Source organism: Taeniopygia guttata, chromosome 9, assembly GCF_048771995.1.
Source record: "Taeniopygia guttata chromosome 9, bTaeGut7.mat, whole genome shotgun sequence".
Taxonomy (NCBI): domain Eukaryota; kingdom Metazoa; phylum Chordata; class Aves; order Passeriformes; family Estrildidae; genus Taeniopygia; species Taeniopygia guttata.
This window is the reverse complement of record NC_133034.1, coordinates 9320348-9345021: the sequence shown is the minus strand read 5'-3', so window position 1 is coordinate 9345021 and position 24674 is coordinate 9320348. Positions and strand designations below refer to the sequence as shown.

General features: G+C 42.8%; 1 protein-coding gene across 6 annotated transcripts in view; it reads left to right on the top strand.

Moving 5' to 3' along the window:
* The window catches only part of SERPINE2 (serpin family E member 2), a 38676-nt gene extending 19781 nt beyond the window's left edge, over positions 1-18895 (top strand). For 2 of the 6 annotated variants that reach the window (XM_072933617.1, XM_030280705.4), the window contains exons 2-10: positions 8604-8878; positions 10053-10172; positions 11316-11543; positions 12611-12808; positions 15253-15451; positions 15590-15690; positions 16705-16791; positions 17366-17449; positions 18228-18895. In XM_072933617.1, the coding sequence (XP_072789718.1) occupies positions 8623-8878; positions 10053-10172; positions 11316-11543; positions 12611-12808; positions 15253-15451; positions 15590-15690; positions 16705-16791; positions 17366-17449; positions 18228-18265 (1311 nt within the window). In that variant the 5' untranslated portion in view covers positions 8604-8622 and the 3' untranslated portion in view covers positions 18266-18895. Of the gene's footprint in view, positions 1-7300; positions 7321-8603; positions 8879-10052; positions 10173-11315; positions 11544-12610; positions 12809-15252; positions 15452-15589; positions 15691-16704; positions 16792-17365; positions 17450-18227 lie in introns of those variants that run through there. The other 4 variants (XM_072933619.1, XM_030280707.4, XM_072933618.1 and 1 more) reach the window with 3 other exon arrangements.
* Positions 18896-24674: the final 5779 nt, after the last annotated feature.

Below are 24674 nucleotides of genomic sequence, written 5' to 3'. Positions count from 1 at the left end.
GATGAGGTTCCCAGCACAAGGCATCCTTACAGCACCTGGGACTTCTGATGCTCTTGTGGTTGGCTAGTTCTGCTTCTGGAGCTTTCTGGGGGGAAAAGATGAATATAAGTAAATGTCTGTGCTGTAAATAAAAATGTGGATATCCTTATCCTCTTTGGGTAACCTTCAAGCTAGGGCTGGAATAGCTGAGAAGAGGCCTGAAAACTAGTATCTCATGTTCCTGTGAGCTTAGGTCTGTTTCAGTGATGCTGTCCTGGATACAGAAAATCAATATACATTTTTTCATCTTAAATGTTAATAATGTGGCTACATTGCACTTTAAGGGTTATATTTGTTATCTAGTTTTTCAGATAAGGTTTCTAAATTAGCTTGCAAATAGGATATGGTTGATTGCTAATGTTGTACAGTGTGATTAATAAATAAATTAAAGGATAGTCACACATTACTCTGCAGATTTCCAGCCACAAGTGCAGTAAATGGTTAGAACAGCATTCCTGATCTCTCCAAGTAACTTGTCATTTGGTAGCATTCCCTACAAATGCTTAAGGTATCAGGTTTGGCTATCAGTGAACTTCTGTAAGTGCAAACTTGTATAAATGTCATTGTTACGAACAGATACTACTGGAGTTTCAATTAATTTTTATAGTGAAATGACTGTATGTACTTCTTAGAGTAACTGCCAACACTTAGTGCTGTAGTCTTTCCTCTTGAAGGAGGAGGGATAAGTAAAAACTTGAAATAATGCAAGTAATTCAATATTACTTGCAGTATTTTAAGTGAGGTCCTCTTGGGAGACTGTCTCCCCATCTTCTGTTGCCAGTGGGGCATCTCTAAACCCAGTTGGCTTTAGTTAGATGTTGTGTGGCTGATAGATCCTGCCACCTCTCTTAGCTTCCTAGGAGTAATAACAATGAAAATAATGAAAAATAGTGTGGCTCCATAGCCTAATTTTCAGTTAATGCTGTAAACCCTGACTGACCCATAGAGTGTGATGTGATGGGAATTGGGCTTTGTGGCATTGTTTGTTAGGAAATACAAGTACCTCTTCTGCAGAGTAATGTAAACCTAAAAATTGTAGAATCTGAAGGCAAACAGTCATCTCTCTTCTACTCTGCAGCAGCTCACATGCCTTTTCAGAGCACTGAAATATTAACTATTGGCTTGAGGACTCAATTCTGTACCTTTAGTTTTCCTTATTTCTTACCCAGTTGTTTATTTTTTTTTTTGTTTACAGTTCTTTAAGTCAAGTGTTAGAGATATTGGTGTCTTAACCCTTCTGAAGAAGGATGTATCCTGAAAGGTTTTGGCACTCAGTTTTCTCCAAGCACAGTTCCCAATGGCCATGGAGCCATCTCCATAAGGCATTTTCTACTCTCCCAGCCTGGTAGGTGCAAGAGGCAGGGTGTGTGTCACTGGCCAGCAGATGAAAATTTACTTGAGAAAAGGAGAACCAGATTTGTTTCTGCTGCAGGAATGTAGTGATCTGAGTCTTGCTAGATGACACAAAGATATCTGCACCAAGTGATAATGAATAAGGGTACTGAGTTTCCCTTTAATATTTTTTTAAGGAAGAAAAGATAGTAAAATCCTAAAGCAGAGGTGGGACTTAGGCTGAAGGTGGTGGTGAGGTACCTGATAAGACACCAGCCATTGTTAGTCCAGCACCTTGTGGACTATTTACTTCATACATCTGTACTTACACAGCCCATTGCCAAAGAATTAATACCCTGCACCTTATTAATGGGAGCTTGCAATGCTGTAGGCTTGCCTTTGGCTCTTCACAAGCCTGTGGTTGCATAGTGAGCATTGTTAATGTACAATAAATGTGGGAACTGTGATTCCATGAGGCCTTTCTTGCACTAGAATCTAAAAGTGGGGGCTTGAGTTTAGGGCAATGCTGTGATTGTCAGACCCCTGTTTCCTCTGCTGGGGTGAGTCCAGAGAAGCGGGTCCAGCCTCCCCACCTGCTGTGGGGCACTGCTGTGCTCCCTCTTTTGGGGAAACTGGTTCTGCAGCGTTAGGCTTGATGAGCTGACTGCCCCGTGCTTGCTTCTTCATTATGTTAAAATACCACATTGCATAAAGAACTTCAGATCAACCAAACCACTTCTTTAATAAAGGGACACCAGTAAATTAAAACCACAATTCTCTTTAATCTTTCTGATACCATAAGACTTGGTACTAGATCTTGGAGAATTCTGTGGGAACTGCTTTATATACAGGAATAAATAATACCTGGAAATTTTAGCAGTTGTAGTTGAGCCTACAGTAATAAGAGAACATATAAAATTTGAGAATGGTGATAGAATTGTGCACTATAGAATAGAATTGTGCATAATAGTCTAAAAGCCCTATCAACAATATTTGCTTTGTGAAGCACAGCTAAATTTGGCTCTTAAAATCATGGGTAAATGAGGGCTGTAAGTAAAAGCAAATGATACATAAATGCCTATCTATGTTCTTCAAACTCTGAATAGTGCCTCTGTATTTGTTGTACAGTCACAACTCAGTGGTGAAGTAAAAAACTCTGCTCAGTTTTGCGTGATGTGAAATTGATCTTTGTAATTAACTGCTGTGAACCACCACCAAATTCTGTAGAAGGTAGATAGATAGTGGTGAGAAAAATTAGTCTGGCTTGTGAACTGGAGACGCTGGCCATGCGGCTGTAGACAGTTTGAAATGCAGCTTTTCCCTGCACTTCATGCTTGACAGAAACTCCCAGAAAGCGGAGCTGGTCAGGGCTCTTCATAGGGAAGCTCTGAACTCTGATTTCCTGCTCATGTGGGAGCCGTGCCTGGACAGAGATGGTTCCTGTGTGGGACCAGCTGGTTCTGCAAGTTGGTGCTCTGCAGGGAAATAAATTCCCACTTGGCAGGGGAGGCTGGTTGGACAGAGCTCAACAGGCTTTTCAGAATGCAATAAAAACCTGAGAGAGATGGGAATAGCAGAGAAAGGATTAAGGTTGGGAGGGGAAATCTTCAGAAGCAATACCATGCTTTTTGCATTCATATGCAATGCTGGCTGTTGTGCCTGAAGTCAGCCTAATGTCTTAAGATAGAAAATGATTTTTAAAAAAATCCCCATCACTTCCAGCTTATCTCTGTGTACAAGTTATGTTTATATCTTGTTGACAGTAACTTACTCCTCTTCAGAACAATGTAAGTACTGAGCTGTTTAAAACTTAACAATCATCCATTCTTGGAAATGCTCTGCATATACTAAACTTTCCAGATATTGAGTAATAATAGAAGGAGTTGTTAGATGAAACTGGAGAGCCAACATTCAGGGCATACCAGAAAATGAAGATGAAACATTTCTCTGATCTGTTATGTGGAAGAATCCAGAACTTCAGCAGTGTAAACTGAGGTTCAGGATGAGTGGAGGATACTGAAGCTTTGGTGTGTAAAAGGCTTAGGCAGAAGGGGAGTCAGGAACACCTGTGAGGTGGGGGAAGCCTACCAAGAGGCTGGAGTGTTTTACCATGCTGCTGAGCTGGCATCAGCTGAAAAACAAGACCCAGCACATGACCTTCCCACTGCAACCAGAGTGGTCTTCTTGCTTGGAAGAAACAATTGCTGTGTGTTCAGCCAGCTCCGTTAATGACTGTTAACAAGTTGGGTTGAGTATTTATTCAGTCCTTCTGAAGAGAGTTGGTTAAATGCCTGAAGTGAAGCTGCTTTCTTTCAGCTCATATGTCAGTTGAAATAAGACTTTAAATTAGCCCAGATGACAGTGGCATGGAAACATCAACATCTCAGACTGAGAGGTCCCTGAATGTGTGTTCCAGTCTGGCTTTCTCTGGTCACAGAGGCTGCCCAGTGCCTGCCATGTGGGCTCAGGGGATCTGAGGTTTTTGGGCTTAGTACAGTGAGGCCAGCAATGCTGTGAGACTGCTCTTCAGTTTTAGTCCCTTGAGCTGTGCTTGCTGCTGTTTGGTTACAGCTGTTCACAGAAGTGCAGTCTGGTATCTAAATGTCCTTGTGCTTGATATATCTTTAAAGAAACTACAGAATCAACCTTGCAAGTGCAAAAAGGAGCCTTTTGGTTTATACCTTATGGCTGTTGAAGTCAGGCTTCAAAATAAACATCTGGAGGTGTCTGACAGGGCAGTCATTATAGATATCTAAAAATCTGTGTACAGTTGATTATTTCATCCTCAATCCACTGCAAAGTGTTCTTCAGCCTCTCTGGGGCAGGCCTTTTCTCCAACTTAGATTTTTATTAAATATGGGTATTTTTTCAGATCATATTTTTACCTCTGATCTTGAACCAGACTCATTTTTCTTCTTCCTCTTGGGAAGACTGCAGCAGCTTGGTTTGGCTCTCTGAAAATGAAGTCCTTCCTAAGCTAGTTTTTTGCTGTAGGAGGATCTTCATTGTTAGCAGTATTTTGTGCCTGGGGCTGAAGATGTAACTTTTCCCTGCTCCACCAAATGCTTTTTTAGACATGGATTAAACAGTCTATATTAATATAACTTTGCTTTTGGAACAAGCATTCTGTAAATGCAGGCTGAAAGCATTATGTCCTCTTTGTTGATATAACTACTTCCATAATAATTTCATCCAAAAAATTTAGATTAGGTACTTGTGGTGGTGATCTGAATAGTTGAGCCTAGTGAGAGTAGAGTATCCTGCTCAGTGCATCTGAGAGTTAGTGTTTGCAGCAGTAGCATGAAGCTGAGCTCATCCCAATGTTGGTAGCCTGAAGACTTCCCATCATCTGTCATGAAACAACACAGAACCATCATACATAGGCCATGCTGCTGTTCTCCTCCTCTGCCTTCCCCAGAGCTCTGTGCCTGACTGGAATAGTTGTCTAAAAATTCTTTAGTGGCTTAGGCTAGGCTCTGCAGTTAGAGTTATAACTGGTACCTCAGTGAGGTGTACAGGACTTGGGGTGGTGCTGCTCTGTGGGGCAGGGGGAGTTGAGGTGTGCTTGCTGTGCAGATGGCATCTCTCATATAGATGGATGTGTGACACTCATCTGTTCTGCTCAGAAACTCTAGCATTAGGGTTAAGAACTGGATTTGCATAACAATTGCAATGTATGATAACACCGGCTATGTTTCTTTGAGCTAGTGACAGTATTTCCTTTGTGTGTTGGGAAGACTAAATTGTGGATGTTGTCCTTCCTGTAATGCTCTAAGTGGGCAGCCTACCCTACAGAGGGACTTTTTTTTTGATCCAACATCTTTCAAAAGCCCAGTTTATGTAAATGAATTTGCCTATACACTTTCCTCCTTCTCAGTTAAACTTTGTAAAAAATACAAAGGTCATAGGCAAAGAAATGCCTAGCCTGTAGTTTTGTTTGGTTTTCTGAAGCATTAGATTCAGATTTAACTATCACTAAGTTTTTAGCTTCAGTGTTATGAAAGCTTGTTGAAAGCTTGTTGATATTCTGTATAGCAGGTCAGCTGTTTTCCATCCTACACATTATACATCCTTTTGGATTTCTTCTCCCAGCACTGTGCTTAAGCTGTTTCTTTCAGGATATGCAAATATACTTCTTGATACTGGACTGCATAGAAGTTGAATTTACTGAAATCCACGATGGAAACTTCAATAGCAGGGATGCCACTTCTCAAAGATCCAATTGTCTCCCCAGTTACCTGGTTACGTTACACAGTGGCCACAGCAGGGCCTGGCCAAGAAGCAGCTGCTCCATAACTTGTGATGAAAAGTGCTCATGAGCACTGCATAACTGCATGCTCAGAGAACTGCACTATTTTATTTCACTTATTGAATAGGTATCTGCTAGAGATTGTGCTCCAAAACAGAGATCAACCCATTTTAATAGTGTGTCAGGAGGGAGAGGTTAGGCAAATATGGAGAATTTTGGGGAAACTAGCTGCAGGAGGTAATCTGTTGAAACAGAAAAAAACCCAAAACTCTGCAACAGTGGCCTTGGGAACAGAGTTGGGTTGTTTCAACAGGACTTCACATGTTATGGGACGAATACAAGGCTGTCATCCTGAGTCTGTCAGGGGCTGTCATCAGTGAAGTAGAAAACTTGGAGACTTGCAGTATATTCTGGGAAAGTCAAGAAGAGAAATGTTTGAATTCAGTTAGGCTTGTGCAGATGAAGTACCTAAATGACAATGAAACATTGTTTTATTTGATTTCAAAGTGTCACTCCTGTCTCTGCCCTCGTAGTATGCTTCTTGCCATATTAGGTGTCAAGGGTAGATTTCCCTCAAAATAGCCAAATTTCTTGTGGTTTGCTCTAAGGATTAGGTGGAGCTGACTTGGTCAAAAGCCTGGTTTTCAAATTGCAGCTCAAACTGTGCTCTGTGATTGTTACCTGGTGCTGTCCCTGTCCATCACTACGTGGGACAGGCTGTACGGCACCAACATGCACTGCTTCAAAGTGCATCTGGTAAGACTTTGTAAGAGTTTTAGGGCCTTGAAGTTTCTTTTTGCCAAGATACTGGGTGGAGTTATAAGTCTGCTTAATATCAGGATTAAGAACTTGTTTAAACTACCCCTTGGGTTTCCAGATTTGGGAGAAGAGATGGCCACCAAGCCACCGAAGAAGACCCTAAAAGCTAGCCCTAAAAGTAGCATTTCCTGGAGTGCCTCCTGCAAGGCAGCAGTGCCATCAGTGTGGAGCTGCTGCCTGGGAGAGAAGGAATTCTTGCCCTTAAGAACAAAACTAGTGGTTTCAGGTGGTTTGTGTTAGTATCAAAGAACACTGAAGAATGTTCCTTAATAATTTTTTTTTTTTTTAAAAAGTGCAAGTTTACTTTCCCTGTCAAGCTGTTGGCTCTCCCCCATGACATTTTCTTGCTGTAGCTGGTGATGAGGGGTGCAAGACAAACCTAGGAGTGACTCATGCAGCTTGTCTCAGGGGGTTGCAAACCCAATGCAACGTGCTTGGGTTTTGTTCTGCTGGTCTCAGCTGCAGAAAGCACAGTCCAGTCTAAATTTTTGGACTAGGCTTGAGCAGTTGCAGTAGATGGCTGATATGAAGCTCCTTTGTAAGGAATTGTGCTTAAGTGACCTCAGAACTGCTTGGGGGATTAGTAGGTTTATGGAGAAGACTTAATTATTGGGTGGGTTGTTAACCCTACTTTATAGGGGACAGACTTTTCACTTTTTCTTGGATAACTTAAATCAGTCTAGCAAGTTCCTCTGGTCAGAAACATGTTAAAGTTGGGTTTAAGAGAGAAGGATGTCTAAACTCTTGCATTATTGTATTTTCAGCATTTGGTTTATTCTGCAACAACAAACTGTGACAAAGCCAACTTCATCCCCTCAAATGGTGTAGAAGAAAGTGGAAACGCTGTATTTGTCGCTTTCAAGTGTTTTACCACAGTTAAAGTACATGCTATTAAAAGATGATTAAACAAATCTGTACAAACACCAGCTGGTTTCTGGTAGTCAAGTGCTCCAGCATGGTTTGAACTCACAGCGTAGGTAGGCTGGGGTGGCACAGCTCCTTGGGATGTGTGGGAGGAGGCTGGGAATGACACGGCTGTGCCTCTGCTGGGCCCCAGCACCCTGGGGTGCTGCCCCTAGAACAGCAAGTGTGCCAGCTTGCTGCACAGGGGGCTCCAGGGCAGCAGAGACCTGGTTTTGCATTTGTTATGCAAATAATGCTTTATTCAGTTGTGCACCTTCTGCAGCCTTTCTTCTGAAGTCAGTGAGGGAACAGGCTCCTGGCTGGCCTGGAAAGGGAAGTCAGGGTTGTGAACTGTGTAAATGAAATGTCTTAAAAATGTTGTGAATAGGGAACATAATTTAAGAAAATTGGAGATTATTGCATATTTCTCTAAGTATCTCTTTGCCATGACAAAAAAGGTTGAATGCAGTTTCATGAGGAGGAAATACAGCACAGTGGTTACAGTAGGTGCTGAACAAAATGTTGATGCTGCTTGTGCTTCAGTTCTTTGGAGCTCATGGGTAATAATACTGAGTTCTGTCAGGTGTTAGACCTGCAGATGAAGATACACCCATTTTGAATATTAACTACATTCTGTATTCATTAGGTGCTCTATTTTCTTAAATGGAAAAGTACAGGTTGAAATCCAAGTTCAACGTTTGCATTTTAAAATCTAAAATTTTCCTCTATGTTCCTGTTATTGAGAATGCCAATTATGCAGCTAACTCTTATTGTTCTAGGCAGGTGGAAATTCCCACAACAGAAGGTCTGTTTGCATATGTAGATATGCTTCTGTTCACTGCAGAAAGTGATCTATGAGGTGTACTGTGCATCACATCCTAGTGGGTGAGGACCATACCACACTTCTCAGCACTCATTTACCATAAAGGGCAATCTAAACAGAATGGCGAGGCTCATTTAACTGGGACACAAACCTATGAACTAGAGTGTCGTGAGAGGTAGTCTAACTTGGTAGCTTTTGTCCTTTATATAGGCACTGGTATCTAGCTATGTCATGATTATCACTGCATCTGGAAACCCCTAGACCTAAAATCCTGGTAGTGGTAAGTAAAACACAGGTGTGAGTCCCATTGCCAGAGCTCTGTGAATGGTGTCTGGCACGTGTGCAAGACTTGCCTGCTCTTTAGGTAAATAGGAATTTATGTTAAAAATGCTGTACTTGTGAAAGTTGACTTAACTTTCCCCTCTTGTTTTCTTACAGATATCTCCAACCAGGAATCATGAACTGGCACTTTTCACTCCTCTTTGCTCTTGGGACTTTAATGTCTGTATGTTCCCAGTTCAGTTTTTATCCTCTGGAGGAGCTTAGCTCTGATGTTGGAATCCAGGTCTTCAACCAAATAGTGAAAGCTAAGCCTCAGGACAATGTTGTTGTTTCTCCTCATGGGATTGCATCAGTCCTGGGAGTGTTGCAGCTGGGAGCTGATGGCAAGACAAAGAAGCAGCTGACAACTATGATGAGATACAGTGTGAATGGTCAGTGATCCTAAGGTGGTTTTGGGTGTGTTTTGTCAGACTCTTCATGATGTATGAGATGGCTTTCAAAATGTGGTAGATTGCATCATGCACCAATTAACGCTGTTTACAAAAGCACAAAATGGACGTGCTTGAAGCTAATTGGCAATTTGATCATGGGTATGTACATATACCCAAACTGGCTTATAAGCAGCTTGGTTAATGACTTCAGGGCCCTGGCTAGAACTGCCTTAGTCCTTGCCAAATTGGTATTCCAGAACAGGGTGGATGGTGGTCCAGTGCAGGAAGGTGGCAGTACTCCATTTCAGGCTGTACTGAACAACCTTTAATGTGCTGTTCCTTAGATAACAGGGCAAGGGGATATTTCTTGGCACCTCACTGAAAGCAGTGCAAACTAACCATACGATTGATACCTTCACTTTGCTCTGCAGTTTTGTTCATGTGTTACTGCTGTCAGAATCCCTGTATGTGTAGTTCTTGTAGTGCCCTCTTCCTGAAACAGCCATTTCTGCTTGCCTGTGCCTGACACTGCATGCATCTGTGTTCATATTCCTCTGCCAATGTCTGCCCCTCCAGAGGGAGTAGGCTGAAGATTCTTACTGCTTTAATTTGCATGCTATCTTGTGAGTGTTTGCCAGCAAGACTTAACATCTTAGTGCCAGCATTCTGCCTTACTTCCAAGAATAGAAAGCCCTCCAGGAGGTAAGTGCACATTTAAATCTTGAGCAGTATTGTCACATAACATGTTGTCATATAACATGTTGTCCTGTCTTCATTTGCTTTGCTGTTTTGGTCCTGGATTTGAAGTACAACGAAATTATTTGACATCTAAATTATGTAGATTGAAATCACTTCATGGAATAATCAGCTTTAGGAACATTTGAATGCTTAAAAATCTAAGTACTTGCAAAAATGTTAAAGCATTATTTCAGCTGGTTTTATCTGGCCTTCAGACTTCCTAATATTAACTGTGAGTCACAGAGGTTCTCAAACATCTTGGAAGGTAGCCACTGCCTGGTTAGAGGCTTGTTAGGGGATGCTACCTCTGTCCTTGCACAGGTTTCCCTTGCTCTTCTTTGTGACTACCTTAAAGTCCTTTAGCAACTGCTTCTTTGGAAAGGTATTATTTGAAAAGTATTTAATTTGTCTTTAGCTGTCTTTTAATGCAATTTAGCAGCTGGAAGCAAAGAGGAGAGCCAGCATCATGAGACCAGCCAGCTCTCCCCGGATCACCAGCAAGTGCTCCGTGGACCACCAGTGGTCCACAGAATACAGTTTGAGAACCTCTGTTATGGTATGTTCTCCAAAAGAATTTGCCCATAATATTGGAGAGTGAACATGTAGAAGTTCATACCAGTGGTGCTGTTAAAGCATTCATGATACATGAAACAGCAAAGCCATCTGAGGCTTTTTCTTACATGCAGCTAAGAGAATAACTCTGAACTAATTGATTCCTTTCATATCTCTTCTTTGTCTACATAGGAAAGTAGTCAGGAAATGTTTCTGCCTAAATTGTACTGGGAAACAGAGAGAACCCATTAAAACCAGCCACCCTAGGATGCTGTTTGCTACAGTGAAGGTGCCTGCCTGGCAGTAGCTTCCCTGTGCAGACAGGCACTCGTTGATACGGCAGAACACAGCAGAACTGGGTGTGGTGAACACAGCAGTTCTTCTGTCCTGCCATATGCTTTCTCTCACACACCGTGAAGGAGCTAGCAAGCAATTTGTACAATCTGCTTTCAGGGCCTAAGGATCTTGACTAAGCACTACTACTTTCCCTTTGCCTTTTTTTAGGGGCAAGCTCATGTGTTAAAAGATTAACTCCTGCTTGTAGCTGATTTAGACCAGGACTTAGTCTTTAAGGAAACTAAAACTCAACTTGGAAGTTTATTATAAACCTCTTGACAACTTCCTTTATTCTCCAGTAAATGAAAAGGAAGTAAAGAAAACAATTTTTGCTTTACATTCTGACGCTCAAGACCATTTGTTATGCAGCTCAAATGCTGCAGAACTCTTGAGTGAGTAGGCTGATCCTTTGACTTTCCTTATCATTGTCACAGAACTTAAAATTGACCTGGCTTATGAGATATGAAATTTTTTTGACCAGTTTCTTTGGGAAGAGCATGATCTATAGCTCTACACTAATATTTGAACCTTGGTGTAATCCCAAGCGCTGTCTGTAACATTCTGAGCAGACAGCTTGAGGTGCAGCAGGCATCATAGTGGAGGTTCATATTTTTGCTGGGAATCAGTAGTGTTACGCAGATGAGACATCAGAAATGGGTGTTCAGGAAGTCCTTTCAAAATGCTTGCTTTGGTCTTCCTTTTCTAGTCCAGCACTTAATGTCTGACTTTTCATGTCATTAATAGTTGCATATAAAGTAACTGTTGGTTTATCATGTTATTCTAAATTAAACTTGCTGTTTTTTCCAACTAGGAGTTGGTAAAGCCTTAAAGAAGATAAACAGGCTGATAGTCTCAAAAAAGAATAAAGACATTGTAACAATTGCTAATGCAGTGTTTGCAAAGAGTGGCTTTAAAATGGAAGTGCCTTTTGTTACAAGGAACAAAGAGGTGTTTCAGTGCAGTGTCAAGAGTTTGGACTTTGAGGACCCAAATGCAGCATGTGATTCCATCAACCAGTGGGTGAAAAATGAAACGAGAGGTGAGTACTGGTTAGTGCCTTTGTGCATGGCAGGGCGGTGTTCAAGACATCCAATTTAGATGGAAATATTGGAGAAAGATACAGGGAGGTGGGTAGAGAAGGCTCTGTCCTGCAGCTCAAAACTGTCTTTTAGCTGGCGTTAGTGTGATGCTTTAGAGCTGGTGAGTCAGGAAGCAGTCTGGTTGCCCCAGCAGATGTGCCTGTGTGGTGGCATAGAGCGATGTGTTAGGGGTGTGTGTCCATCTGCCCATGGGATCAGAGCAGCTTTTATTCTTCTTTGCATTCATGTAACTGGGGAGAAATCCAAACACAGTGTCTTGGGTCCATACTTTCTCAAACAAAGATGCTGTCAGGCAACTCAGACGTTTTACTCAGTAAATCAGACTTATGGGATGCTGTAGGGCACTTCAGTTTTTGCTCTGACTGCCCTAAACTGTCCTAAGATATGACCCTGTTCTTAGGACTTGCATTTAGTGGAGGATTCCTTACCAACCCTGCCTTGATAGAACTCCTCATGCTTCAAGCCTCTTGAACCAACTGTAAAGCTTATATATGCTAAAGCCAGAGGTCACATTTTGCAGCATGTTCCCAGTCTAGGGGAACTATGTGTTTGGTAGGTTTTGGAGCTAAAACAAGTCCCTCCTGGATGTGAGGAGTGTGTTAATGGTGTTAGATGTGGTATTTGTGAAATGAGGCTGTCAAATTCTTTCTGGACCACATCACGAGTTTTGCATAGCAATGTTGCAAGCAGTGTGTGAATGGGGAGGTGTTTCAGCTGAAAGTATTCCATGTAGTCTTAGATTTGCTTACATGCTGCAAAGGGTAGAGCCTTGTTAGTTGTTAAAACATCAGGCTCTCAGCAAGATATGTTTATTTCTAGTAATCCAAAAAGTTTACTTCTTAACAAAAAATACCATTGACTTTATGAATTTTAAATATATTGTCCCATGAGGAGCTGGCACACTCACAGGTCAAGGGGTCTAAAGAAATATGTGTCTCAGGTTCTTCAAAAACAGTTGGCCAGTGTTATGACAGCAAATACTCAAGAATTCCTTTATTTCTTCTAGGTATGATTGATCAGGTTGTAGCTCCAGATGATATTGAAGGCAGTTTGACCAGACTGGTTTTAGTGAATGCTGTGTATTTCAAGGGCTTATGGAAATCACGATTTCGACCTGAAAATACCAAGAAGCGCCCATTTTATGGAGCTGATGGGAAGACCTACCAAGTTCCTATGCTGTCCCAGTTGTCCATCTTCCGCTGTGGTAAGCTCAGTGACTCCCACTACCACCAACAAAGGGGTAGAATTTGCTCTTTCCAGGAGCTCGCTGTGCGTGTGGTGTTTAATGGTGTTGCTTCTTGTAGCTGCTATAGATGGATTGTGTTACAGAGGTGTCTGCTGCTGCTGAGGCATGGGCACGGTACTTAACGGTGCTTAAGAGTTGCCTTAAGGCTGGATACTCTGTCAAGTATTGCCTTATCCTTTGCCTTCAAGAGGGAGAGTCTGGAGTACCCAAATTGAGAAATTTGCATGTTAGTTAAGCTTTGCTGTAAGAAAGAAAAGTACACGTTTATAAGGGCTGAGACTAAAGGAAAGCTGCCTACAGGCAGAATGGTAGAGGGTTACCTGGTGGTGAGCTGTATATGAGAGAAAGATTGGAGTTTCAGTTTGTTTTACTGCAGATAGAGAAATGGAGCTTGCACAGTCTCCAGTCCTATGGGAGCCACAGGAGCTGGGTTAGAATGTTGGCTGCATCTCCTGAGGTGTGAAACTGCTCTTCAGATTGAGTCACAAGTGAAAAGAAGTTCAGCAGGTTCTGCCAGACTTCCATCAGAGACTCTCAGAGCTGACACCAGCAGCTTGATGTGACTGACAGTGTACTTCAGAGCTCCAGTTTGCAGCCTTTTGGGGATTTTAGTGGTCAAAGGAAGATGGATGCTCTGATTAAAAACTTGTGTTGCATCCTTCTAAGAAGTGCTGCCTGGAACTTACTTCCATGTGTGCTAAATACACTCTGAGAAATAGGCCTGACAATACAGCTTGATATAATCTAAAAGTAAGACACTCTGTGCTTCTAAATGCCTGCTTGTACTGTCAGTAACGCTCAACTAATAATAGTAGACTTTATGTTAAAGTAAACAGCTGTGACTCTGTCCCAAACCTGTATATTAGAGCAGATGTAATGTAATACTTTAACTGCTGAAAGTGGGAGTATATACTGCAGTATATACTAATTTTGGAGTTCCAAAGGAGTTCATAACTTAAAGTGAGGTTTAGCAAGACTATTATCTTGAAGGCTTTTGACTTCTGATGCTGGTTATAATATCCCTTATGCTGGCCTATGCTTAAGGTTAAAAAGGAGCAAAAGAAATACTGCTGAGTTACTAATTTCCTGAGGACTCAAATGAGGTTTTTTTTTATCTCTGTATTTCCTGACACCGGGCTTCTATTTTATTTATGCTTGCAATGGGATCTTTAAAAGTTTACATACCTTTAATTATCTTCAGTCCCATCAGATGACTGAAGCTGATCTCCCCTCCTGTTCAGTTTGCCTAAGTAATGATAGCAGCATGTAGCAATTGAGGAAAGCAGCACTTACCTGTTGGACAGTTTGCCTTGTGTGACTGTCCTGGAGCTGAATTCTGCAAGCAGTGTTAGGTCTGTAGGATCCAGCCTGAGAACCACTGCCATAATAAAAGGAATAGTGAAACTGCCAACTTGGAACACGATTCTTGTAAAACAGAGGTGCAAAACTGCCAGTTTTGTAGCAATATGAGTTTAGAGCAGCTTTCACGGTGCTGGCAGCAAGATTAAATTTGTAATGAAGCTGTTGATTTTCAGCTTGGACTCTCAAGTACATATTTAGATGAAGAAAGGGGAAAGACAATAAGATCTTGTTGCTATCCTAGAACCCTGCCTGAAATACTGTCTGTAGTCAAACTGACAAATTTTAACTTGAAACTACTATAAATAGCATTTGCTTCCCAGCCACATGCCAGAAATCCCACAGTAAGCAATGGGAGCTGGGAGGAGGAGAGGTTTGCTCAAAGACAGTCTTGCTGTAACTTGGATGTGTTGCTATCTCCCTCCATCTCATCTAATTGGCCTCTTGCACTGCCTCTAAGTGGCTACTTTCCACTATCTTGAAAGACTTCAGATTGCTTCCTAATCAGATCCTTATTAAGCAAGAAAATTAAGCAAAGGCAACAGACTACTTCAGACAGGAACCAGAAGGTCTTGCAATAACTCTTGGAGGAACAAGCTTGTCTGCAAAATCTCTTCAGTTTGGAATGATAGTCTGCTGCTATTCCTTGCTTTATTTTTATTCTCAGTTCACAGCTGGTTCTGGTACAGCTGAGATCTGGAGCAGAGATCCAGTTAATTCACAGACCTGGTCACTTCTAGTATAGCTGGCTTGCTGCTCTGGGCTGGTGAGATTTGTCTGGGAAGCAGTATGTATGTGAAATGAGTATATGCTCCATGGTGTCACCCTGTCTGTGTTTTATGTCATACTAGCATCCATACAGAGCCCATGCCTTTTGAAGGGTTGCCCAGCAGGAAGTCTGGGACTTAACAGTTGGTTTTGAGATGTGGGCAAAGCTTTCCTGATGGACTCTTCTAGCAGTGGTTGTGTTAAGGTAGAGATTTAAGACTATAATGGCTATGGCTCACTAGTTTGTTTGTGTTTGTTTGTTTCTATAATTTTAGGCACTACAAGTACCCCAAATGAGCTGTGGTACAACATCATTGAGCTGCCATACCATGGGGAAATGATCAGCATGTTGATTGCATTGCCCACCGAAAACACAACACCGCTCTCTGCTATCATCCCTCACATCAGCACGAAAACAATAGGAAGCTGGATGACAACCATGGTAGCAAAAAGAGTGCAGGTTATTTTACCAAAGTAAGTACTTATACAATCCATTCCTTCTCCAGGGAGTGTTTGGGGGGTTATTTATTTGTATCTCATCTGATACAGGAGAAGGAATACCTTGGATGACTTTCTTGCATAATACTGATGCATTCTTTTTGTTCCAACCAGATTTACAGCAGAAGCAGAAACAGATTTAAAGGAACCTCTGCAAGCACTTGGTATTACAGATATGTTTGACCAGTCAAAGGCAAACTTTGCAAAAATAACAAGTAAGGTTTTTTTTGTTTTAATTCATGGTGGCCCTTCATAGTTTCTAGCTCTGAATGAAGTGCTTGTTTTACCAATGTAGTTGTCTGCTTTCTCTTGGCTAAGTGTTGCCATGACATTGGAGCTGGTTTTATGTTGTAGCCAGCCAGGCATGACTGCTTGCTTCTGTTCAACATTGCAGTGGCTTTTTTCCTCCCTCATCTTACATTACAGCAGTAAATCATGCCGGTCAGCTTAAGATTTGATATTGCAACATGAGGGTCTTGAGCATTGTCTGAAATCTTTGGCAGGACTTAATGCCATGCCTTAGTCTGTAGCAAATACTGCTGTGTATTTAAAAAAAATACAGTGTGTAACCTTCCCTGAAGTATGTGTTTAGTGACTTTTTCTTGAGCTGTAAGAAATAATGTATGAAAAACATTCACACTTTAAGGGATTGAACCAACTCAGAGCTGTAGATATTAGTATCTTAAAATGGGGTGTAAACACTTTTGAACTCATGGCTGTAAAATATCATCTTATTCTCTTCACTGCTTTCATTAAAATCCTGATTAGCTTCTATAGAAATGTCTAACACAAAAGCTTACCTTGTGGTGGCTTAATTTGAAAACAAATGCCTGTGTTTCTTTGAAAGCAAGGTATGTTGCTGAGCACTTTTTTTTTTCCCTGACATTGAGACACATGGGAGAATAACTTAAATTCAGATAGCAAATTTTTTCAGGTTTCTTTAGTTAACTAAAAATGCACGTGAGCACTTGTAACTTAAACCATCAATAAGAAAACTTTAAAAATGGGGAGGAAGGAGGAGTAAGATAGGTTATTCTCTATTTTTGTAATTACTCACTTAGTGACTGTATTCAGAGGCATTGTTCTGTACTGCAGCTTTGGGATTCCAGCAGGATTGTAGCAGCTTTTAGTATTCTGGGCCATGCTGACAGAGCTGCTTAGCTACACAGTACTTCAGGACTCTTCTCAGTGAGTTTTACTGAAGGTGCTATTCTCCTTGGGTCTTTCAGGAACAGAAGGTCTTCATGTATCTAATGTTCTGCAAAAGACAAAAATTGAAGTTAGTGAAGATGGAACCAAAGCTTCTGCAGCAACAAGTAAGCAATTATACTGATAACTGTCAGACTTGGGAAAACTCCATTGGAAGGCTGTGGCGCTAGCAGAGATAGCCCACTTGGAGGTCACTGCAGCAGCGTGCTCGGACTCAGATCAGTTGATGGGTTTTATGTAATTTCTCAGTGGGTTTTTGTAATTTCTCAGTCAAATCTCAACTTGCCAGTGTTGATCACTGTAAGAAATATTAACAGGCTGACTTTTAGAGAAGTGTCTTCTCATAACTTAGACTTTCTATCAGGCCACTGATAGCACATTCTGGCTATCCAGGTTACAAAGAGGAGTAAGCTACTACAGCCCCTGGGTGACAACCCAAGACTTTCAGTTCTCTATGGGTCTTGTCTTTTTAAATGCTTCCTGTAAGAATATCATGACCTGTGTGGCTTTAAATGTCCTAGTTAGTAGGTTTTAGGCATTTGTCTGCATCTATACAAGCCTATATATATATATACACACACATATATATATATCTACAAGGAAACTTTACTTTGTTAGCGTATATAATGCATTATGGTGCTTGATTTGTCTCACTCTTAACTTTTTTTTTTTTTTTGCAAGCTGCAATTTTAATAGCCAGGTCATCCCCTCCTTGGTTCATAGTAGACAGACCATTTGTATTTTTCATCCGGCACAATCCTACAGGTAAGCAGCATCTGTAAGTACTTCTTGGATTAGAAGTTGAGTATCAGCTATGTAATAGTGATAAAAGAAGTCTGGAGCTACTGAATAAGTATTATTAAAATGCACTTGTAGGATTTTTTTCTTTGCCTTTAATTTTATGTTATTTTATTGGGAATACAACTTGGAACAGGGAAAAAATACATTCTGACTGTCAAGGTAACAGAAACAAGTGTGGCAGGTTTGTGGGTATAAAAGAGTCTTTAACAGTAGTAGTTCCCCGAGTACAGAGGAAACAGCTCTGTACTGTTAGTGAATTGGTGAACAGGACCCAGCTTTCTGGACAGTCAGACAGTGAGGGCCAAGGCAGAATAGGGGGTTGGGACCCAGGTGCTGCTCCAGCCTGCCCTGAACAAAAGTGAGTGTTCCAATATAATGCTCACAGCTTCTCTGCAGTGTGGGCTGACTCTCCTAGAGCAGAATTGCCCTTCTTGCAGTGACCTGCACGACCACTGTCAGTTAGTGGGGAGCGAGGTGCTGCTGCCAGCGCTGGAGGAAGAGCAGGCTGCTGGCAGCAGGCCCCATCCCCAGGCTCCACACAGCATCAACAGGGCTGTGTGTCTCTAGAAATAGGAGCTGGCCACCTATCCAAACATGCACTTCCCTGGGCTCACAGACCTGTGAGAGGCTGGACAAGACTGACAAGGTGGCTTGGCTGTGCTCTGTGGACTTAATGCTTTCATGGAAAAGTTGAACTCTATTTACAGATGGTGGTAATCCTTGTTTTTGTTTCATCCCTCAGGTACAATCTTGTTTATGGGACAAATAAACAAACCTTGAACGTGGAAAATACTTTATTCAAGAAGTAAACAGGCACACCCCTGTTCTGTTAAATATTTTGTACACTACTCTTTGACTTCACTCAAGAACTAGTTTTAACCACTGACTAGGTTTTGAAACAGGAGTCAACATAGTTCTGGCTTTGTGGGGAAAATACAGATTGAAAACTACAGTATCTCTTCAAAATGTCTAAAAGATTCTCTAAACTACTGAATGGTTACCTATGCTAGCAGCTTCTGAGCTTTTTCTGTATCTACTAAGAATTTTATGTATGGCTTTTTGTGAGAGGATTTTAACAAAGAATGATAAATGTTTCTATTAATGTTGGTTTCTCCTTGTGTGTGGAAAAAGTCTAATTTTGTAGATACCAGCTATCAAGATTACTTTTGGTTCTTGAGTATCTTGGTACCTGGATATTCTTGGTAGAAATAGAATAAAAGTTCTAGCAGTTTTTATATAGTGCATGTATCACTGAGAGTTTTAAAACTAATGTGGTGTTCAATACACATCGCATTGTCCTGTCTCATTGTAATGTAAACTTGTCATTGCTAGTATACACTTTCTATTGGATTTAAATTTTATATTTGTTTTTGTACAAAGGAAAAAATAAAACTGCATTATGAACAGTCAGAGTTGTGGATTGTGGATGTGCTGATGGATATTGGGGTCCAGAGTCCTGTGTAATTGAGATTTAAGGAGAGTGAAAGGAGGGAGACCTTTCTGTTGTGTGTAGGCGGGGTGTTGGTTTTTTTGTTTGTGTTGGTTAGGGTTTATTTGGTTGTTTGGATTTTGCTTGTTTGTTTTAGTTCCTCCTTCTGATGACCTTTTCTGAAATCGTTCTGCTGTGGGTGAATTATCCACAGGTTTGGTATCTGAAGAGAACTCTATTTTGGTATGCCTACGTTACTGCTGAAAACTGCCCTATGAGGACACCTCGGTGCACCTTTGGGGCTTTTCCTCCTGTTCCCTGTGGTGCAGTTTATATGCACATAGGCATCTCTTCATACCCCTTGCAGGACTCTCCTGAGTGTAAAACTCTTTCTAAAAGATCAGCAGTAAATCCCTTTGGCTTGTCACAGATGGTTCTTTGTTGTACTGCTTCTGTGGCAACTGAGGGATTTGGGTGGGTGAGGTCAACCTTTGGCATCTCTAAAGGGCACACTCAGGCTGCTGGTCTTAGGGGAGAAATTCCTGCAGACTCAGCCCTGGTGGAAGCCTGTAGCCTGTGTCCATAAAGTGGAGTGTTGAGCCTCTTGGTCAGGTAAAAAAACAAGATGAAGAGAAAATGCTTCCAGCTGAAAAGACCTGAATGTGTTGTGCATGGTCAGTCCTAACCCAGTCCAAGCTCCAGGCTGAGAGCTCATAATATGCTGCCAGATATTGAGCCACGCTGCTAGCCTCTCTTTTCCTGTTTGAGTTATACACTGCACTCATCAAGAAGAATAAATCTGTAGGTGTTTTATGGGCTGTATTAGCTGCCTACCACCCAATCCATGTAAACTGGGAAAGGGATGCTCCTGCTGCATCCTGAGGGCTGGGTCTCCTGCAATAGGTGTATGGAGAAACATAACATGGCCTCATTGTTTTCCTGTCTTGTTGAAGAGAAAGTGAACCCTGAAGGTGGGGAAGGAAAAAAAAAAAAAGATACATTCAAAAGCAACAACCAAAAAGAAGTAAGTATGGGGGTCACGTAAATTAAGATTCCAGTGTTGAGGAGGAGACCTCTCCTGGCTAACCCAAGCACACCTGCCTTCAGTTCCTTGCATCTCATGGAGGTAAGGAGCACAAGTAACAACAGAATAGTTACTGGGCTGTAAACAATTAGAGTGACATTTGCATTGGTTTGTCTTGCATCTGTCTTGAATATAGTTTGTCCTGCAAGAATAGTCCTGTAGTTGCCTGACAAACTCCAGAGCCAGGACCTGAGGTAGACTTAATTCACACACACACACACAAAGTGTGTTTTTTTGACTACTGGGGTGCAAGATGTCATCTTTGGGCTCTGGAGCAGTGTGGGATTGTATTTCAGAGTAACAGCTGCTGTTTTAATATCAAAATAAAATTGCAATATGAGAATTAATTTTCCAGTTGCTTCTATTTAATATTTGTGTTAAGAATTCAAATATTTCAGGGTTGGCATTGAAACTGACCTCCCACAGGACTTAAACACAGCAGCAGTGTCTGCTCTGGGCAGCAAGCAGGTTTGGGATTAGGTTTGGGCAAGAAAAAAATTGCAGTGACATAAGCTTTCAGGTTTGCCTTAGCACAGTTTCTGTGTAAACAACTGTCAGTCCCTTCTGTTAGTCCTGAAATAACTTGTAAAATAAGATGATTGCTTTAGAGCATGAACAGTGAGTAACTGGGTATTTTTTTTTTCCCAAAAGTGGACAGTGAAAAGGGTGGCTTGGCAAAGGTGAACAGGATTTAGTCTGCTGGAGCCAGGACTACCTGCCCAAGCTGAGCTCTGAGCACACTGAGGGGGAATGCTACACGTCACAGCTACTCCTGGTGAGCTTCAATCTTGTGCAGTACAAGGGTGAAATACATTGCCACTCAGAAAAAGGGGAGTTCAGCTCTGCTGCTTCTAGGCAGTGTATTTTTCAGTGCTGGAAAAGGAAAGTTATAATGCAGGTTTGAACAAAGATGCTGCTGATATTTGCTTATAAGCTGGGTAGAGGAGCTTGGGGTGAAGGGAAATGAGTTTAAAAACCTTGGGAGGTGGGGGTCAGGTTAGCTGCTATAAACTTCCTCTTCAGTAGTGCTGTAAAAACACTGTGCTCTTCCATCCTGGGAGCTGATTAATATCAAATTTCCAGTCCTGCTTGACAGAGTAATGAGTTCAGTGTGATGTTTTTGCATTAAGGCAGTGTTTAGTGTAGTCTGTTAACCCTTAGTGTAGCAGTCTGTTAGCTGCTCTTGAAAGGCTTTGGGGAATCTGATTGCAGTTAGTAGAGGTGGCATGTTAATTTTTTCAAAGTCATCTTTGTCTCTAGGACTGTCAGGTCTAAGGTGAATGCTCCCACTGCTTGGTGCAGCCTATTCCTCCTTTGCTCCCAACTGCTTCACAGTTGAACTTTGTCATCCTGGCAAAGCTGAGATGGTTTTGGGCCCCTGAGCCCTTCGATGTGCGAGGGTAGGAGGGCTGGAAAGGGACCATCCTCAAGGAAGAACAGAGACCACGAATGTGCAAAGCTTAACTTATTGTAGTAATGGATGGGGAACTTCAAGCAGGAGTTGCAGAATTGCTGCTCAGATGGTCTCATTGTCTGATGTTCCTGGCTGCTCTCTACAGACACCACAGTTTCTCAGTCTTTAAAAGCACAGATAACACATCCTCTGTAAACTTTTCTGAGGTGCAAAGCCCTGAGAGACTGATTGCTCTTCAGACTGAGACTGAAACCCTGGGCAGGGAATGACTGTGGAAAATGCTTGTGATTACAGTTGCTTTAACCTAGAGAATAAGGAGGAAGAAAGAGTTTGGTAAACCTTGCCGTACATTTCCTGAGCCAGGTACATAATGAAGAAAGTAGTTAGTCATAAAATAATTAACAGGTAAAATACCAGGCTATTAATCTGCCAAACCATGTCTTAACTTTGTTTTTCTAACTTCTGAGAGCTCTATAAAGGCTGGTTTTCTTTTACAACTTCCACATTTCATTAAGATTGTTGATTTCAAATCCTGTTTGCTGGACCGAGTGCAGAGTGTAGGGAAGGGCTGGTTCCTCAGCCCGTGTTCACAACTGCTGTTCACCCTTTGGCATCACAGCACATTCCCTGCTGGCAGCTTTCTTCAGACAGCAGCCTCTCCCTTAAAACCATGGCTGCATTGCCTCCCAGCAGCAATGTGGCATAATAAAGATGAAAAAGAGCAAGAAATTGAAATACCTCTTTTGTAAGCAACATTTTAAGAACTCTCCCTCATACTTCAAAGAAACTACAAGCTAAAGAGCCTAGCCCCACCAGTTTAAACTGTGTGCATTTATTAGTAATAATAATACCAATACCTGCAGTGGTTGAAACTTGTCTAACACTAATAATTTCCATTATTACTGTGGTGCCAGGCAGCCGTGATGGTCTTGTATTGGATGTGACACCCAGGAGGAGATCAGCTCGGGAACCTAAAGGTAGAACCTGCAGTTGTCCTCCTCCCCAAGAGGGTGGTGTGGTGCTGGTGACAGAGTGCATTGTCCTTGTTCTTGTTTCTGGGCTTGCTGCTATGGCCAGGTGGGCACTGTTCACTTAGTAGATGACACTTTTCCGTGCTGCTGGAGTAGTGATGGGTGTGTGTTGCCAGCTCACAGCAGGACAGCCAGCTCAGTGCTGTGCTGTCCTCTCTTTTCTTCAGGAATGCTAATTTAGGCTTTCAAGACCAAGGGGAGGATAATTCGTACAGACTGGAAGAAAGATTGGGCCCTGTCTGGATGCATGTGCCATGCATTGTGCATTAACACAGTGTCATTTCCACTCCAACATGCTGCCAATGCAAAATGAACCCTGATCTGAGGATTATCTTCCCCAAGCTGTTTTGGATTGCTAGGTCCATGGCATCTCCCCTGAATGTTGGATCTGGGCTCCTAATGCACCATGTTCCCTGTAATTAAGGGTATAAGCTCCTGAAGTGTTTTTTATGCAATAGAGGTAATGAATCAGATGATTTTTTCTTTGGGGCACTGAGCACCTGGAGCCTGTGGCCATCAGTTAATTACACTGGCTGTGAGCCACCCTGTCCTAGACAGAAGGGCTGGGTTTGTCTCCTTGGATCGCAGGCAGCATTTGTTCCACGTCCAGACTAATGCGTGCTGGCTGGTTTGGGATCAGAACAGGTGGTGCAGAAGGGGGAAGGCAGGGATGTAGCTTTTGCTGTATCTTACCAATCTGGGCTTTTCTCCCTTCCTGAAATGGTTGAGATGAGGACACAGCAATTGGCTTGTTCAAGGCTTTGCTGGCAGCTTTGTGCCCATGGGAAGCACAGCCCTGAGTCACTTTTGGCCCTTCTTGCCCCTGGACCAGGCTGGCTGCCAGCTGTCCCCAGCAGCAGTGGGGCTTTGGGGGGACAGGGCACTGTCAGTTCCTCTGAGAAGCAGTGCCACCCCTCAATGCTCCACCTTGCAGTTAAAAAAGCCCCCAAACCAAAACAATAACAACAAAACCATCAACCAAAGAAAGCCCCCCCCCCCCCCCCCAAATCCCTCTAAATCCATTCTGAGGCAAAATGACAGCATTTGAACAGTTTTGTTCTTGTTTGTTTTTTCCTGTTGGTAGCTCTTAACAGTGTCCTCTAAGCACCAGGGCCAAGCAGAGGGGCTGAATAGGTGACTTTCCTGCCTGGCTGGCCTCTGCACGAGATTCAGCAGGAGCTTCCTCATGTCCCCCTATCCCCATATCCCCCTGTGCCATATCCCACTTCCCCCTGTCCCCATATCCCCCTGTGCTATATTCCACTTCCCCATGTTCCCTTCTCCCCATGTCCCCATATCCTCCTGTTCCATATCCCACTTCCCCATGTTCCCTCCTCCCCCTGTCCCCACATCCTCCTGCCTCCCTGTCCCCCTCTCCCCAGATATGTCACCATAATCCTACTGTCCCTATCACCCCATATCTTCTTGTCCCTCTCTCCCTGCCCCATAACTTCCTGTCCTTGTCCCCATATCCCACTGTCTCCCTGTCCTCATATCCCCCTCTCCCCACATCCCGCTGTCCTCGTCACGCTCTTCCCATCTCCCCGTCCTCATCTTCCCATATGTCCGTATCCTGCTGTCCCCATCTCCCTCTATCTACTTGTCCCCCTCTCCCCTTTCCCCATATCTCGCTGTCCGCATCCCCGTTTCTTCTGCACCCCTTTCCCCACCCCCTCCTGCCCTCAGGTCCCTCAGGTCCCCCTATCCCGCTGTCCCTGTCCCCTGTCCCCGCTCCCGCCTTCCGCCGGATCCGGCCCTCAGGCGCGGCCGCAGCGCCCCCTGCCGGCCCCGCGCGCACCGCACGCCGGTGCCGGTCCCGGTCCCGGTGCCGGAGCAGGAAAACACCGGGGATCAGCACAGCACATCCCCCGCTCCGCCGGGACACGCGTCCCCACCCAGGAGGCGGAACAGCGGGCAGAAGGATGTGCCTCCACACCGAAACACTACCACACGTCCCTAGCCAAGGGCAGCAGGATGATGAGCAGCAGATGATGAGGCCAGAGGGAATGTCTCATGTGGTAAGAAAGAAAGGTTAAAAAAGCTCATAGTCATCAGATAAAGTTTTTGGATAGTAGTTATTGAAAACATCTCCCGGTGGATATGCCAGCTGCAGGTTCATTCAGAATCCCTGCTGTGAAGCCTCTGTATGTGTAGAACACTGTCTTCCCCTCTTTGGGCGGAGAGCCAAACTCATCTCTGACAGCTGGCAGGAGCTAAGCAGGTCAGGCTTA